This window comes from Apodemus sylvaticus, chromosome 1 (assembly GCF_947179515.1).
Source record: "Apodemus sylvaticus chromosome 1, mApoSyl1.1, whole genome shotgun sequence".
NCBI lineage: Eukaryota > Metazoa > Chordata > Mammalia > Rodentia > Muridae > Apodemus > Apodemus sylvaticus.
Genome location: NC_067472.1, coordinates 85,356,049 through 85,375,219, shown reverse-complemented (window position 1 = coordinate 85,375,219; position 19,171 = coordinate 85,356,049). Strand labels below are relative to the sequence as shown.

Sequence of the window (19,171 nt, the reverse complement as noted above, 5' to 3'; positions counted from 1 at the left end):
GGTAATACTTACATCTGTAATTCCTGGCCTCTTTCTTAGGTTTTCCATTTTCAGGTTTGCCCCCATTTGTGTTTTCTTTATTGTTTCTACTTCCACTTTTAGGTCTTGGACCACTTTATTCAATTCCTTCACCTGTTTACCTGTGTTTTCTTGTATTTCCTTCAATGAGTTATTGATATCCTCCTTAAAGGACTCTATTATCTTCATAAGATACGATTTTAGGACAGATTCCTGATTTTCAGATGTGTCGGTGTATTCATTCCTGCTGTAGTGGGAGAAATGGGTTCTCCATATATATGGGATGATGCCCACATATATTGGCTTCTGTTGCTTCTGGTCTTGCACTTACTTCTTGCTATCTGGATACCCTGGTGTTTGTTGGTCTGAGTGGCTCTGTCTGAAGTCTGCCTCTTTTGTCCCTGGGTTGCTTCAGGTTTCCCGCTAGGCCTGCAACCCTGGCTGTAGTAGAGCACCTGTGGGGCCTTCCAACTGGGGGCTCTTCATGGGGGAGGAACAGAGAGGCTCCTGATTTGTTGCCCTGGCTGCAGTAGATCTCCTGGGAGGCCTTCAGACTACTGGATCTTCAGTGGGGAAGTCAAGCTGTTGTCTTTTATGAAGATGTTCTCCAGGGAGGGGCCTATGGATTATGGTTTCTATTTCCCTGAGTGCAGTAGAACTCTAGGGAGACATTCAATCTGTCAGGTCAGTCACCCTGCATGCCTTCAAGCTATGGTGTCAGCTGCTCTGAGTGCAATGGGTCCTCTAGGGTGGCTCAGAATATGGTGTCTTCATGGGAGCAGAACAGCTAGCAGTCAACTGCTCTGAGTAAAGCAGATCCCCAACTGCTCTGAGTGCGGCGGATCCTCTAGGATGGGTTAGGATATAGTGTCTTCACGGGAGCAGACCAGCTAGGAGTCTGCCCCAGCAGAAAGAACTGAGTGGAAGGGGCTAAAGGGGAGTGGTATTAGGGGGCAGGGGTTTTGGTAGGTGATGGGTCCCAAGTCTACCAGACTCCCCCAGCAGCAGCTCTGGGACTTTAATGGGGCAGAGGGTCTTACCAGCGTCTCTGAGTACAACAGATCCTCTAGGATGGGTCAGGATATGGTATCCTCATGGGAGCAGCAAGTCTTAATACATGTTTTTTTTTAATTTTTATTTCAGAATTTCATGAGTGAATACTGTATTTACATCATTGCCAGCCATATTCTCTCTCCTTCAACTCCTCCCTTGCCTGCTTTCACATTCACAACTTCATCTTTATTGTTACTTATATATCTGTTTATAAAAATATATATAAACACATACATACATACATACACACACATGCATATGCACACATCCTACTGAGTCCATCTAGTGTTTCTCATATTTATATATGTTAAGGATGACCAAATAGGATTGAATAACCTATCAGGGGCTCATTCCTAGATGTAGTATTTTCCCTCTCTTATCAGCCATTGATTGAATATAGCTGTTTAAAAGTGGGGCTTTGTGATATTTCTCTAATCTACAAAGGAATATCAACTGGTGTAGCCATTATGCAGGACTTGTTTAGGCAGCCATAAATTTTAAGGTTTCATGTATGCAACTCCCTGTCATATATAGAAGACACTGTCACACAGCAGATATCCTGTTCCTTTGTCTCTTGGAGTTTTTTCCACCTCATTTTCTGTGCTGTTGCCTGAGCCTTAGATGTAGCTGTTGTGGTATATATGTATTAACTGAGGTTTGGCATCCCACAATTTTTTCTCTGCATTTCAACCAGAGAAATGTCTCTGTTGTTATACATGTATGTAATGGTCTTTATCTGCTGAAAAAAATTTCATTTATGAGGTTGAGAACTAGAGGTATTTGTGGTTATAAGGATACTTACAAGTATCTTACTTTCAAGGTATATAGAATGTAGTTGGGGATCATGGTTAGGTAAAGAGGCTATAGTGAGTTCTCCTTAAGTAGTTGGCATGAATTCTCTCCTATCAAGCATACTTAAGTCCAATTAGACAGTTGTTGATTGCTCCCTAGATATAAGTGCCACTATTATACCCTTGGGGATATCTGGCCAAGCTGATCATTATGCTTTGGAGGCTTTTACATCTTCATAGGATTATTGATTCCTTTTCTCCCTTGGCATCTTAAATAGCTTTTTCTATTACTGTGAGAGCTAGTCCTTGGTAGGAATCTTCCAGTCAGGTACAACTTGATTTTCTAAATTCTGTGTCAAAAGTATGTGGTGTCCTTAGCTCTAGGGTCTTACTTTCAAGTTCTGGGAGGCAGCCAAGAGCAATATCAATACTCTATATTATTTTATTTTATAGACTTGCTTCATATTCTTGAAGCAAAGTAATTTGAGACTATTATCAAAAGGAAATACTTTGTGTTCTTTTGTGTATCTATATATGTTTAGGGTCAATAAGCTGGCAGCTCCTCAAAAGAATATTCAGAATGTCCAACCCTATTACTTGTCATACAGAAAGATGAGACAAGATGAGCAGCAGAATGTGAATATGCCCAGAAATTATAACAAACCAAATTTTCCCTATTTGAGTGAAATTGCTACTGTTAAATTTAACACTGGGGTAAGTATATTACATTTCCTAATTTTATATATTGTATTTAAAATACAGTTATGTCAATTTCCCCCTTCTCTTTCCTCTTTCTAGCCCCTAGCAAGTTCTCTTTCACCAACTTCTTCTATGTCCCCTCCTACTGTCAAATTGACAGCATTTTTCCTTTGGTATATCATGTTTTTTAATGTCTAAACTTAAAAGATGTTTCCAGTTTATCTAACTAGAAATGGGTTAATCTCTCGGAGTTGATCTGAGAGAAATGAGCTGTAGATAAAAATCCCAGCTATTCCTTTCATGATCATTATTTCTCAGAATTCATTTTCTAAAGTTCTCATTAGAAACTCTCCCTTTGTTCAGTTATAACCAAAAATTTATAACTACCATGTTCAGAAGGCATTTGTTGATCAAGTAATTCCTCTCTGAGTAACATTATGTGTGCCTGGCAAAATAAAATCATTTTATGAAGAGTGTTCAAAGTGAAGGAAAAAAGATTATTTGATAAATAAAAACAAAAGAAATTCCAATATTTTTGTGTTTTGTTCATTTTGTTTTGAAACAGGGTCTCACTATGTAGTCTTCGATGGCAAAGGAGCTCTCTGTATAAACCAGACTGGCCTCAAACTAAGAGATGCCTGATTGCTTTTGCCTCACACGTGCTGGGATTAAAGGCATGTGCCACTACACCTGGCCTGATTTCCATTTTTAATAAAAAAAATCCTTAATGTCTTAATAAAGAGAATCTTGGAATTAGGGGCATAATTCATTGATCGAGTGCTTGACTAGTATGTGTAAGAGTTTCATTCTAGCACTGCCCTTCCTCGCACAAAAAAATAATCCTAAGAGTTTTACTATAGTTAGAAGCCAGATCTTAATGCTTTAAATTAATAGTGCACAAATAATTATTTACTTTGTTTTTACTGGGGTCAACTAAAATGTATTTGTATTACATTTTATGAACATATTTTGCATCATATATTTTAAAACATGATGAATGAATACTTCATTGTAAGTATCCTTCTTGAATCTCTAATTATCAAAATACTATTTTTCCTTTCTCTTTATAGGTTACACTTTACCGCCAGCAATTTTATTCCATGTTTATAAAAAGAGCACTATTCATTAGCCGCAACTGGAAGTTGATGTTGCTACAGATAATAGTAGTTTTGATTGTCACTACATATCTCTTATTAGCTCTGCATTTAGATGATAATGATATACCTGAAAGGGAACTGAATTTGAGTCATTATGGTAGAACCATTGTACCTTACTCAATTTCAGGGAATTCTGATTTGACTCTGAATCTCACAAAAAACCTGAATATTTTTCTAAAATCAAAGAATCAAAGCTTAAGAAAAATAAAAGGTAAGATTCATTTATTTACAAAAAGAATCAACTACTACTCTATAAAGACCTGCTTATAATTTGCAATGGATATAATTATGGTATTTAACTACTTGTTTCTTTCCCATCCCACTAGTTACCAGTATCATAAAGGTAGCCAAATCAAAAGCAAAATACACACTTAGACACAACTGTCCACAAGTTAGTAATTGGTGGAGTTTCTTGTTTTGTTTTGTTTTGTTTTGTTTTGTTTTGTTTTGTTTTGTTTTGGCTGAATGTGTCTCTGCTAATTTCATCATCCTTCATGGGGATGGAGATGAAAATATGGCGTTGCTGTGCAATTTAGTGTTTTAAGTTTTAGTCTCATTGAAAGACTACTGTTATCTTCCAGAGCTCTCACAGGATGGGTTGTTGTTCCTTCTATATAAAGGAGAGCAGACACATGGCTGACCACACCAGTAGAAGCCAGGCCTTTTTAAAATTTCAATTGAATTTAGTCATTCTGTAAACCAGTGGCTAAAGAGTTAATTGACTTCATAAGTAATTTCTGAAGATGATGTAGGTAATTGTTTTGTTCAATTGATTTGCTCGACATGTACCCTTAGTAAAAATCGTAGCCAATATGTTCTCTGTATTTATTAATGCTAAAAACAATGAGCTTGGCGAGCTTGTTTAATATCTGTACTATGTTGAAAAGTACAAAACCTAGCCTATTATGAATTTGAACTTTAAGTAAACAGTTTTTTTAAAGTCGAGCATTTTAGAATACTAGACATTAGCCAAAAGCATAGAACAAACTGGAGTTTGACTATTTGAAGAAAATTGTGGGTCCTCTGTAAGAATAAGGTCTATAACACTATAGTTTAGGGATACTCCCTTTACCCACTCTCGCTGTCTCAGTAGAACTCAACTAATAGCCTTGAAGCTGTCAGAAAGGAGAGCAGACACATGGCTGACCACACCAGTAGAAGCCAGGCATAAAAATAAATGCAGTATTATTTATTAAGTGTAACAGAGAAATCTGTACACTATATGGAATGTAGCAAAACAGTTTTTACAAGAGTTGATCCACATAAGTTACTAAACAAATGAGAAACATTTCTTAAAGAAAAAGAAAGAATAGCAACAGAGTAATTAGTCTGTATAAATTATTAAAATATGTATCATAAATATTCACTTTTCAACATAAAAAGGAAAGAAGTTATGGACTGAATTGTGCCCCCTCACAATGTTAAAATCTCAACTACAAATGTCTTGTTTACTTATATTTGTAGGTAAGATTTTGAAATTCAAGTTAAGTTTAAATTAGCTTAATTAATTTGAAATTCTAATTAAATTTAAACCAACATAAGACCCAATTCTGTGACTGTTATTCTTATCCAAAAAGAAAGTAGGATCTGGAGAGATGGCTCAGCTATTAAGAGCTCTTTCTGCTCTTCCAGAGGACCCAAGTTCTTTCTAACCCCTATATCAAGCTACTCAGTCGTCTCCAGAGGATCAGATGCCATTTTCTGGCCACTGTAGGTACACACCTGGCGTATACACACATAGACACACATAATTTAAAATTAGAGAAGGTAGATGTAAACATGAATGCTATTAATAGCTTCTGCTATTTCTAGTACACCTGGTCTCACAGCAAGCACTCTGTTCCTCTAGGCCATACAATCTTTCCACCTCATCTTCTACACTGTTCTCCAAGCCTTAGGTGTGGGAGTGTTTTGAAGATATATCCATTAGGACTAGGCTCCACCACTCAGCATTTTGATTGGCTATGGTTTTCTGTAGCACTCTTCATCCATTGCAAAGAGAAGTTTCCTTGATGATGTATGAAAACTACACTTAACTATGGGCATAAGGACAAATGTTTATAGATTGTTGTCAGGGACTATGCTGGTTTAATACTTAATGGTTATAGATTATCCTCCGGTGTGGAATTTTAATGGTCCAGGATTACATAAGAAAATCTAGGAGAACTTTAGTCCAGATACCTCAGATGATACAGGAGCCTGGCTCTCTCCACTCTCCCAACCTGATGCCATGAAGCCAACCCTAGTAAGAATTTACTGCCCTGACAGTTACCAGGATTCACTCCTTGTTTGACCTATATCTATACTGTGGATACATAAGGTGTATACCCCACCCACACTCCTGGACCCTCCAGTCCCTGAGTATGCATAGGAAGCATCTTCCAACACCTCTGTCCTGGCCAGCTGTACACGGCCACACAAACCTTTCCCCAGAGAACCTGGCCACCTCCCAGGAGCATATATATGTCCCCCATTAAATAGAACCAGTTCTCTGAAGTTGTTCCTAGATGTATGTTCTTTGCCCATGAACTCACCACTGACCAAGACCCTTCCTGCAACTGGCTAAACCTTCTCTCTCTCTCTCTCTCTCTCTCTCTCTCTCTCTCTCTCTCTCTCTCTCTCTCTCTCTCTCTCTCTCTCTCTCTCTCCAGTTCAGCCTGGTGCAACTGGCTACCCCAAGGGAGAGAAGTAGACACCAGCCAGCAGCTTACACCCAATGTGGCTGTAGCAGGACCTCCAGTAGCCATAGGCCAATTCTAAAATTTATACAATGCAAGTCAAAAGGAATAGCCAAAGCAACTCTTTAAAATAACAAACTATGTTTATTCTTGACAGTTAAGAAAAATATATTCTTAAACTAGTCATAGTACTGCATAACTTTAATTCCAGCACTTGGGAAAGCAGGTAAATATGTGTTAGTTTAAGACCAGCCTAATCTACATAGAAAGTTTCAGGATAGCCAGGAATACATAGAGAAAGCCTGTCTCAAAAAAATATATTCTTAATATATGATTGGGTTATGAATTATACAGTGAGACCATCGTAAGTTTAACGATGGGGTAAAATTATTGAAAAAAAGAACATCCATTGCCAGAATTTGGAAAACAAAATGGTAAGTGGAAAAATAAATCCCACAACTTTTTAAAAATCCATTCTTTGTAATGTAGGTTCTAGGTAATATAGTACATGTTGGCTCACTGACATTTTTTTATTCTAGGTGATATGAATGATTACATATTAGAAAATAAAGATTGTCGTATCTTCTGCATTATTGCACTTTCTTTTAAAGTTGAGAGAAACAAAACAGTGCTCACTGTTTTCTTCAATAATGAAGCTTACCACTCACCTGCAATATCTCTATCAATATTAGACAACATTCTTTTTATGTTACTTTCTGGCCCTGGTGCTTCCATTACTGCCTTCAATAAGCCTCAACCTCTCCCTCATTATGGTTCGAACACAGTGTATGTATAATTTTCCTTGTTTCTGAAATTGAGTCTTAACAAACCTTTGCTTGGTTAACCATATAAATTTGAAAATGGCTAATATCAGTATTTTCTATCTATATTTCATAGTTTATTTCATATTTTATCTCTTCTTCTGTAGACCTGTAAATGGATTGCAAATAGTACAGTGTTTAGCTTTTGGCATTTCTGTGGTGGTCGGGTCCTTTAGTGTCCAGACTGTGACTGAAAGAATCAATCAAGCCAAGCACATCCAGTTTCTGACTGGGGTCTGGGTGCACACTTACTGGCTCTCTGCGTTGTTGTGTGACCTCATCTTCTTTTTCATTACCTGCTGTGTACTACTGGTGAGTATCAGCTGCAAATGCATGGAGCATCCTTTACCCTCTATAGTCCATACTAATTTCTACAAAAATTATTATATCCTAAAATGAAATTTATCAAGCAATTTGAAACTGCACTGACTCGAACCCTAGAGATTTGCTGTAGGCTCTCATTAAGGACATGGACTGCTCCACATTCTTTCACTGAAGAGAATCATTTTCTTAAAAAAAAAAAAAAAAAAATTCCCTAGAGTTTGCTGTCATGTATTCACCCACTAATATGCCCTGTCCAAAATCTACTCTAAAACCTTTTAACTTGTGCTGACAAGTTGATTATAGGTAGGACAATGCCTACACAGTCCTAGCGTGGCCATCAGGAAAATTAAGGCTGAACTACATAGCTCAGACTCAAGATCTAAGGTCAGCTTCTATTGCTATTGATCTTCTATACATAAACCCATTCTCAACACAGCCAAGCTCCAAAGCAGAACTAGTTTTGACTTGGAACTCATTTTAAAACACTGAGAAAGCAGTCTAGAGAGTGCATATGTAGGAGTAGATACCATCTGTTAATATGTTATTTTACTCATTAGTAAATATAGCAACTGTTATTTCCTGGGAATATTTTAGATAAATAATATGCAAAGGGTACATAGTAAAGGGTGATAAAATATGAATAAAAGGGGTAAATTCCTTTTTATATAGGTATTGAAGACAAAATACTGTGAATAAAATACTGTTTCAGTCATCACAAAGTCTATTGTTTTTCCATTGGCACAGAATTGAAAATAAAGTATACCAACTACTATTATGAAAGATGAACTAGGAATTCCCAACTGGAGACTGTACTATGAAATAATAACTAATTTTTGAAGAAGAAAAAAGATATAATCAAGCCGGGCGGTGGTGGCACACGCCTGTAATCCCAGCACTCCGGGAGGCAGAGGCAGGCGGATTTCTAAGATATAATCTTTTTTATCAGTTTGGTTCCCACAAGACAATTCATATTTTTTGCAGAAGAGCCCAAGAACTGGTTCTGAAGAAAGATTCTGGATCTCACCAACTATAAGAGCTGCTTACCTACCAAAGACCAGAGTCCTGGAATAGTGGTAGTGTGAGAAGCAAACACTGTGTATTATACAAAGACGTCTTAAGGTAGAAAGAACTGAGTAGCACTTCATTTTTTGATGTGCAGGACTGGCCTACTACTGTCAATTCCAGTCCCTGGTACAGAGTTTATCATCAAATAAATATGGCAAGAGAAGATCACCATTTTGCTGATGGTCTGTTTATCTGTCTTTCACTAATTCAAGCCTGGTACCTAGCTTTACAATCTCTCCTCTATAGAGTTAAAATCAATTTCAGGCTAGAAAAATGCCAGCAGGTTCTGCCAAACCTGGTGATCTTAGTTCAATGCCCAGGACTCACATAGTAGAAGAAGAAAGCTGACTCCTACATGTTGTCCTCTGGTTTCTACATATGAACACACATGCATACATGCATGTGCATACACATGCATGCATGTATACATGTACACACACATTATAAATTACTGGAAAATTTTCAACCTAAAATTAATTGAACAAACTAGACTCTGTTAATGGCCATGCCAAGGTGTCGCTTTTTTTTATGGTTCTTAAAACTTGGCTGGCACACTTGTATCATTTCCTGGATGACAAATGAAAAAGCAAGACATGAACAAAACATCTATTTTCAATATTTATACCAATATTACTATGTATGGCTAATGACGAAAGTTGTTTCTTGTGTTTGTGTTTCTGTGATACCACAAACACTGGACATGACTTTTAACTCATATATAAGCAGAAAAGTGAGGCTCAGAGAAGGTCTTCTCTGTCTCTATCACTTAAGACAGTCAGAACTTTGGAGTTACTCTCAAACTCATTGTCGTTCATATTCAGAGTCATCCTGACAGTATATTACAATTATTACAGTGGCCCTATTCACAATTTCCTTTGTTTTTTTTAATTTCTTGAGATTATAATTACATCAATTCCCCTTTCCCTTTCTTCTCTTTGAACTTTTCCATAATCTCTCCCCTTACTCTCTTTCAGATTCATGGACTCTTTTTTTTTTTTTTTTTTTTTGTCTTTTATTGTTGTGTTGGTGGTGGTGGTGGCATGTAGTATTAGATACCTAATTGGTGTGCTCTTCCCTGAGGAAGACTGTTTCACCTGCTCTTGGCATTCCTTAGTTGCTGAAGTTCTTTGTCTAGGGATAAGCCTGCTAAGCTTCCTACATCCACTTTAACATGCTTATTACTGCTGTTCTTATTCAAGTCATGCTTAGGCAGACTTGTTAGTGAGACCATTTAGCTTCTGACATGAGTAGGAGACTCAATCTCACAGCCAACTCCCTGTTCCTCTGGCTCTTAAAAATCTTTCCATTCCCTTCATAGTGATCCCTGAGCCTTAAGTGCAGGAGTTATGTTGTATCAATCAGGACTGGGCTCCACAATTCTGCATTTTGCTTGATCATGGTTTTCTGTTATGAACTCTATCTGTTGCAAGGTTTCCTTGATAATGAATTAGGAGTTCATTTATCTGTGGGTAAAATAACAAATATTTAGAATACCATTAGGAATTATGCTGGTTTAGTAAAGTGGCAACTGAAGGTTCTCGTTCAAGACCTATGGCCTCATGAACGCTGAGTAGTTGGGTAGAATCCCAGTATAAGGTAGGATTTCCATCTTGTTGTATGTATCTTCAGTGCAATTAGAGAGCTGTTCTTTACCATCAAGGTATGCTAATCTAGCCATTGTTGTGGTTCATGGTGTGATAGATGGGTAGGACTATTGGTTACTTCCTTCCTTTGGAAGCTTAAATGACACCTTATGGTACCATAAAAGCTGGTCCTCAGAGAGGAGGCATGGGGTCAGTTTCATTTGGAGGACCTGTATCTGAATGCATGCTGCCTTTAGGAATAGAGATTCTGTACAAGTTAGGTCTGGTTCTTCCAGCCCCATGCTCCCAGAAATGAGGCTCAGATTCAAAATATATTTACAAATAAATTGGCCATATGGTTAGGCTCTTCTCTGACTAGATCATAACTTAGAATAACAAATTTATTTTCATCTTCATTTTGCCATGTGCAGAATGTGCTCAGGTATTATATGTCCATCTCTTTACATCTTCCAAGTCCAGTCTCTGGCCTAGTCAGTCCCAGAATTCTCTCTGTCTCCCAAATGTCCCACCGTCTATTTCACCCTTTCCTATAGGCCATAGGTTTTTTAATTGACAGGTGATGTATCCATACAATACATAAGATATTCTCTCTACAATTTCCCTTTTTAGTCCAATAAAATGCTCTTTTTCTTTCTAAGATAAATTAAGTACAATTGCAATTATGCAACAATTATAAAACTATAAGGTATGATATACATTTATAATGTCCAGTCTATAGTATTTGGCAATTAAGGAAAATTTTCTATTGTCTATTATTATTATATTTTATATATTAATTAATGTTGGAAATAAATATGTCAGCAATTATTCCTTAACTAGGTTTTTCCCCAAATAACCACACAAAACCCTTGTAATATTTTAAAGCTTAGGCCTTAGCTGGGCAGACTCTCAGCTACATCTTCGTAGCCCCATGGCCATCTATACCTTCCAGGCCCATAGTCACATCTGTCTCCTGGTGAAAAGGCTCTTCTTTCCAGGGTTTTTTCTCCCTCCCAGGAAGTCCCGCCTTCCATTTCCTGCCCAGCTAATCGGCCATAAGATTTTGTATTAAAGCCAATCAAATCTGCCTTAGATAGGTGAGGAAGAATGGCAACACAATTTCACAGTGTACCCCAAGAGAATTCCTTCCAGATCTAGAGGAGGATTACAACCAAGGACAATACCAATAAGCTATATAATTTTTTGGTAGCCCTATATAATGCCTTATGGCTACCAAAGCCCTAAGACATTATATGTCCCTAGCCAACAACCCAAAAGGAACCTTCTCATGTTTGGTATTACATATTCTGTTAGATTGTTTATGGCTGTACAAGAAAATATTGCCAGTCTGGATGGGAAGCTTTTTATTTACACTATGCATGTATATTTAGATATTAACAAGACATTTTTACTTTTATTTTGCCCTCTTTCTTCTGTATTTGTCTCCCTCCTCTTCCCCAATTAGAGCTCCTTATTTTCCCATTTCACCCTTTAAATCGCTTGTAACTAGCTATTCCTCTCTCTATCCCCCCCCCCCCATTGCACTGCACAATTATCCCATTTTATTTTCCTGGTTTCTGTAGTCACTCCAAGTTATATATTCACATATCAGTATTTGGAGTTAGGAACCTCAGATGAGAGAGAATATGTAGTGTTTGTCTTTCTGTGTCTGGGCTACTTCATACAATATAATCCTTTCTAGTTTTATCCATTTAACCTGCATATTTCCTTTCCCCTTAGAGCTGTATAGTGTTTTACACTACACACGTAACACATTTCTGTTATGTATCAGCTATGTGACATGTAGGTTGTTCTCACTTCCTGGCTTTTGTGACTAGAACAGCAATGAACATGGCTTACCGAGTACCTGTGAAATAGGGTGTTAAGTCCTTTGGGTATGTGCTAAGGATTGCTGTAGCTGGGCCATAGGTAGTTTTTTTTTAATTTTTGAGTATATTTCAAACTTATTTCTCAACCTGTTTACAATCCCACCAACAGTGAACGAGGGTTTCCTTTCTGTGCACACACACAGCATTTGTTGCTAGTTGTTTCATTGATAATTCTGACTGAAGTATGAGGGAATCTCAAAAGGCATTTGATTTGTTTCCCTAATTACTAGGGATGATAAAAATTCTTTTGAAATTTTTTTTATTTTAAACTCCAGATTTTATTCCCCTCCTGGTCCACCCTCCAACTGTTCCACATTCCATACCTCCTCCCTGCCTCCATGTCTCCATGAGGATGTCCCCACCCCCAACCTCCACCCTCACCCCCACCCCCATCCCATCTACCTCTTTCCAGTCTCTTGAGGGTTAGGTACATCTCTGACTAAACCCAGACTCAGCAGTACTCTGCTGTATGTGTGTTGAAGGCCTCATATCAACTGGTGTATGCTGCCTGGTTGGTGTTCGAGTATCTGAGAGATCTCCAAGGTCCAGGTTAATTGAGACTGCTGGTCCTCCTACTGGGTCGCCCTCCTCCTCAGCTTCTTCCTGCTTTCCCCTAATTCAACCACAGGGGTCAGCAGTTTCTGTTCATTGGTTGGGTACAAATATCTGCATCTGACTCCTTTAGCTGCTGGTTGGGTCTTTCAGAGGGCAGTCACGCTAGGTCCCTTTTAGTGAGCTCCATAGCCTCCATAACACTGTCAGGCCTTGGGGCCGCCCCTTGAGCTGGATCCCACTTTGGGCCTGTCGCTGGACTTTCTTGTCCTCAGGCTCCTCTCCATTTCCATCCCTGCAGTTCTTTCAGACAGGAACAATTATGGATCAGAGTTTTGACTGTGGGATACAACTCCATCCTCACTTGATGCCCTTTCGGCTGAAGGTGGGCTCTGCAAGTTCTCTCTACCCAATGTAGGGCATTTCATCTAAGGTCTTTCTCTTTGAGTCCTGAGAGTTTCTCACATCCCAGGTCTCTGGCACATTCTGAAGGGTTTCTCTCCCCCCCCCCACATGCCCCCAACCTCCTACCTCCCGAGGTTGTATGTTTCCATTATTTTTTGGACTTATTGTTGTTGTTTTCTTTTTTTGGATAGTTGGTTTGGGTTAGGCTTTCATTGCTCTGGGTTTGTTTTTGTTTTTGTTTTTTGAATTATTTATGTGCTCTTGATATTAATCTTTTTTCTTTTTTTATTCAATATATTTTTTATTTACATTTCAAATGATTTCCCCTTTTCTAGACCCCCACTCCCCGAAAGTCCCATCAGTCCCCTTCTCTCCCCCTGTTTTCCCACCCAACCCTTCCCACTTCCCTGTTCTGGTTTTGCCCTATACTGCTACACTGAGTCTTTCCAGAACCAGGGGCCACTCCTCCATTCTTCTTGTACCTCATTTGATGTGTGGATTATGTTTTTGGTATTCCAGTTTTCTAGGTTAATATCCACTTATTAGTGAGGGCATACCATGATTCATCTTTTGAGACTGGGTTACCTCACTTAGGATGATGTTCTCCAGCTCCATCCATTTGCCCAAGAATTTCATGAATTCATTGTTTCTAATAGCTGAATAGTACTCCATTGTGTATATATACCACATTTTTTGCATCCACTCTTCTGTTGAGGGATACCTGGGTTCTTTTCAGCTTCTGGCAATTATAAATAGGGCTGCTATGAACATGGTGGAACATGTATCCCTATTACATGCTGGGGAATCTTCTGGCTATATGCCCAGGAGTGGTATAGCAGGATCTTCTGGAAGTGAGGTGCCCAGTTTTCAGAGGAACCGCCAGACTGATTTCCAGAGTGGTTGTACCAATTTGAAACCCCACCAGCAGTGGAGGAGTGTTCCTCTTTCTCCACATCCTCGCCAACACCTGCTGTCTCCTGAATTTTTAATCTTAGCCATTCTGACTGGTGTAAGGTGAAATCTCAGGGTTGTTTTGATTTGCATTTCCCTAATGACTAATGAAGTTGAGCATTTTTTAAGATGCTTCTCCGCCATCCGAAGTTCTTCAGGTGAAAATTCTTTGTTTAACTCTACTCCATTTTTTAATAGGGTTATTTGGTTTTCTGGAGTCTAACTTCTTGAGTTCTTTATATTGGATATTAGCCCTCTCTCTGATGTAGGGTTGGTGAAGATCTTTTCCCAATTTGTTGGTTGCCGATTTGCCCTTTTGATGGTGTCCTTTGCCTTACAGAAACTTTGTAATTTTATGAGATCCCATTAGTTAATTATTGATCTTAGAGCATAAGCTATTGGTGTTCTGTTCAGGAACTTTCCTCTGTACCGATATCCTCAAGGGTCTTCCCCAGTTTCTTTTCTATTAGCTTCAGAGTGTCTGGCTTTATGTGGAGGTCCTTGATCCATTTGGAGTTGAGCTTAGTACAAGGAGACAAGGATTGATCAATTTCCATTCTTCTGCATGCTGACCTCCAGTTGTACCAGCACCATTTGTTGAAAAGGCTATCTTTTTTCCATTGGATGTTTTCTGCCCCTTTGTCGAGGATCAAGTGGCCATACGTGTGTGGGTTCATTTCTGGATCTTCAATCCTGTTCCATTGATCCGCCTGCCTGTCACTGTACCAATACCATGCAGTTTTTAACACTATTGCTCTGTAGTATTGCTTGAGGTCAGGGATACTGATACCCACAGAATTTCTTTTATTGTTGAGAATAGTTTTAGCTATCCTGGGTTTTTTGTTATTCCAGATGAATTTGTTAATTGTTCTTTCTAACTCTGTGAAGAATTGAGTTGAGATTTTGATGGGTATTGCATTGAATCTGTATATTGCTTTTGGCAAAATGGCCATTTTAACTATACTAATCCTGCCGATCCATGAGCATGGGAGCTTTTTCCATTTTTTGAGGTCTTCTTCCATTTCCTTCTTCAGAGTCTTGAAGTTCTTGTCATACACATCTTTCACATGTTTGGTAAGAGTCACCCCAAGATACTTTATACTGTTTGTGGCTATTGTGAAGGGGGTCATTTCCCTAATTTCTTTCTCAGCCTGCTTATCCTTTGAGTATAGGAAGGCCACTGATTTGCTTGTGTTGATTTTATAGCCTGCCACTTTGCTGAAGTTGTTTATCAGCTGTAGGAGTTCTCTAGTGGAGTTTTTTGGGTCACTTAGGTAGACTATCATGTCATCTGCAAATAATGATAGTTTGACTTCTTCCTTTCCAATTTGTATTCCTTTGACCTCCTTATGTTGTCTAATTGCCCGAGCTAGTACCTCAAGTACAATATTGAAAAGATAAGGAGAGAGGGGGCAGCCCTGTCTAGTCCCTGATTTTAGTGGGATTGCTTCAAGATTCTCTCCATTTAGTTTGATGCTGGCTACCAGTTTGCTGTATATTGCTTTTACTATGTTTAGGTATGGGCCTTGAATTCCTCTTCTTTCCAAGACTTTAAGCATGAAAGGATGCTGAATTTTGTCAAATGCTTTTTCAGCATCCAATGAAATGACCAAGTGGTTTTTTTTTCTTTGAGTTTGTTTATGTAGTGGATTGCATTGATGGATTTCTGTATATTGAACCAACCCTGCATCCCTGGGATAAAGCCTACTTGATCATGGTGGATGATCATTTTGATGTGTTCTTGGATTCGGTTGGCAAGAATTTTATTGAGTATTTTTGCATCGATGTTCATAAGGGAAATTGGTCTGAAGTTCTCTTTCTTTGTTGGATCTTTGTGTGGTTTTGGTATCAGCGTAATTGTGGCTTCATAGAAGGAATTGGGTAGTGTTCCTTCTGTTTCTATTTTGTGGAATAGTTTGAAGAGTATTGGTGATATTAATCTTTGCTGGATGTTTAGCTGACAAAGATTCTCCCTTCCCTCTCTGAGCTTCCTCTTCACCTGATTGTCTCCTCAGCAGTGCAGATGTCTTTTAGTTTTATAAGGTCTCATTTGCCAAAATTCTAGAGCAAGTGGAATCCTATTCAGAAAGTACTTTCCTGCATCTGTATCATGGAGGACACCGCCTGGGTTTTCTTCTAGCAATTTCAGTATTTCAGGTTTCACATTTAGGTCTTGATTTTTTCAAGTTAGTTTTTGTGTGAGATGATAGATGCAGGTTATATCATCCTCCTGCATATAGGCACCCAATATTATAAGCATTGTTTATTAAAGATTCTGTCTTTTCTCTAGTGTACATGGAGAAAATTCATGTCTTTTTGGTATCTTTGTCAAATATAAATGACTGAAGTTATGTATACTTATACTTGAGTGTTCTGTTTTGTCCCATTGGTATTTTGTGTCTGATTTTGTGCCAATCTCATATTGTTTTTATTACTATGACCTGTAATACATTTTAATACCTTAAGCAGTAATCTCTCTGGGAATGTTCTTTTTTCAGGATTGTTTTGTCTATCTGGGCTCTTTGTGGTTCTATGTGAATTTTAGGATAGATTTTTTTCTATTTATGTGAAGAATGAGATGGGGATTTTGATTGGGATTGCACTGAATCTGTAAATAGCTTTGGTAAAATGGTTATTTTCACAACCTTAATTTTACCAATCCATAAACATAGAATGTCTTTCCATTTTCTAGTGTCCTTCTTTATATCTTTCTTCAGCAACTTAAAGTTTCTACTATAGGGGTCTTTCTCTTCTTTAGTTAGGTTTATTCCTAAATATTCTTTTTTCATTGAGAGTATTGTAAATGGAAGTGTCTATGATCACTTTCTCTGTATGTTAGTTGTTGGTTATAGAAAAGCAATTTATTTGTGCAAATTGAGTTTGTATCCTGCCACATTTCTGAATTTAACATTTCTAGAAGTTTTCTGGTAAAATTTGTGAGATCTTTTGTGTATAATATGTCATCTGAAATAGGGATAATTTAGTTTCTTTTTCCCTACTAGTATCCATTTTATTGAAATCTGTCCTATGAGGGAAATTTATAATTCTGTCTACATTTTTTTAAAAAAGCATAAAAAGCATAAATGAATGCTTAATGATGCAACACAAGACTTTGAAAACATAAAAACAAAACAGATCCAAACCTAGTAATTAGCAAATAATAATAAAAATCATAGCATAAATCAGTGAAATAGAGACAATGCAAAGAATTAATGAACTACTCCTTGGAGAAGATAAACAAGATGACAGACCTTTGGTCCAACTATCCAAAAGAAGGAAAAGGAGAGAAAAGAATATTATAATGGAATTCTTTGAAAGTCTGTACTCCATTAAGCTGGAAAACCTTAAACTGTAAATTTCTAGGTTCTGCCAAACTGCCAAAATTGAAATCTGAAAACAACAACATAACAAATGAAGAGGCTCAAATAATAATAAAAAGCTTTTCAACTACAAAAAACCCAGGCTCAGTTGGAGTCATAGCAGAATTCTACCAGACTTTCAGAGAAAATCTATTGCCAGTCCTTCTTAAGCTAATAAACAAAAAGAAGGAAGAAGAGGAGGAGGAAGGAAGGAAGGAAGGAAGGAAGGAAGGAAGGAAGAAAGAAAGAAAGAAAGAAAGAAAGAAAGAAAGAAAGAAAGAAAGAAAGAAAGAAAGAAAGAAAGAAAGAAAGAAAGAAAGATTAAGCACTTCTAAATTCCTTCTGTGAAGCTAGTGTTACTTCTTATACTAAACCATGTAAAGACACAACAAAAAAGAAAACTACAGGAAAATATTTCTGATGAACATAAAGTCAAAAATGCCTAGCAAAATATTTGAAACCTAGATACAGACAGATATAAAAAGATTGTGCACCATGACCAAGTTGCCTTTACCCTAAAATGTTGATGTGGTTCAGTGTATGCAAGTCAACAAGTATAATAAACCATGTCAATGGACTGAAAGGTAAAAATCACGTGTTCATCTCATTAGATGCAGAAAAAAGCCTTTGGCAAAATCCAACTTGGCTTCATGATAAAAGGAGGAAGTAGGACCAGAGAAAATAGATTCAATGTAAATAAATCTTCCTATGAGAAACCCATAACTATCTATATGCTAAATGGAGAAAAGTTTGAAACAATCCTACTGAGGAGTGAGATGGGGAAATTCACATTCTCTGTTCCTTTTCATTGTTGTGTTCAAATCACTAGCTGGGCCAATTAGACAAGAGAAGGAAAGTAAAGATATACAACTAGGAAAAGAAGTTAAATTTGTTTTTAGATTAATTGATTTTCTTTTTAGTGTATGACTCTTTTGTTCTCATGTAAATATGTGTACCATGTATGTGTCAATGTCCTGGAGTGCCAGTTGCTCCAGAATTGACGTTACGGATAGCTAAGAGCCACTATGAGTGTGCTAGTAACTGAAGTCAGGTTCTCTGCATCTTCCTGCTTCTAAGAATCCTATTCTGCTTTTGACATCAACTTATCTCTTCATTAGACATATATTAAAGAGTGTAAACAGAAAATACCTTTTAAGAACTTAAATTTAAATAAATGTTAGAAGTATTAGCCTTACCAAGGATTGGCATATCTGAGTCAATATTGATTTCCAGATATGCCTCAAAATATGCTGTTCTCACTAGATTCTCCATTCCATAAAATCTTGAGGGAAGAGTATTTTCTTCTTCAAGCTTTAATGCCTCAGACTCTGCTCACTTTACAAATATTGTTAGTGGATATTTTCTCCTCATTCAAAAAAAATTTCTTGCTAAGACATGATGTAATTATTCTGGTTTTTCCTAAAAAGCTAATTTATCACTCCAACATTATTTTTTTAAGTAATGAAACTTTTCCTACTGATTTGAAATACTCATTTGTACTATAATAACTAACAATGTGCATTTAATTATATTTTGTATTGTTTAATTCTGTCCTGTTGGTGTGTATGTAATGGACCACTTTATGATGGTACTAAGGACTGAACCCAGAGCCTTGTGCATAAAATCAAGAAGTCTACACCTGAAGTTATGTTTTCCAACTCCATAATATGCTGCTTGTAACAGTCCCTCTTAACTGTGGCATTATTCAAACACATTTAATTCTCTTTATGCATTGTCAAACCTTCTATTAATTTTCTTTGGCAGAATGTCCCCATTGCCATGATATGTTTTTTGTTTTCATAGAAAATTTTAAATCAATTTATTTC

General features: G+C 37.4%; 1 protein-coding gene across 2 annotated transcripts in view; it reads left to right on the top strand.

Moving 5' to 3' along the window:
- LOC127679244 (phospholipid-transporting ATPase ABCA3-like) overlaps positions 1-19,171 on the top strand; it is a 163,179-nt gene that overhangs the window by 117,271 nt on the left and 26,737 nt on the right. For both annotated transcript variants that reach the window (XM_052174947.1, XM_052174953.1), the window contains 4 exons: positions 2,405-2,576; positions 3,632-3,929; positions 6,936-7,182; positions 7,325-7,529. In XM_052174947.1, the coding sequence (XP_052030907.1) occupies positions 2,405-2,576; positions 3,632-3,929; positions 6,936-7,182; positions 7,325-7,529 (922 nt within the window). The remainder of the gene's footprint in view (positions 1-2,404; positions 2,577-3,631; positions 3,930-6,935; positions 7,183-7,324; positions 7,530-19,171) is intronic.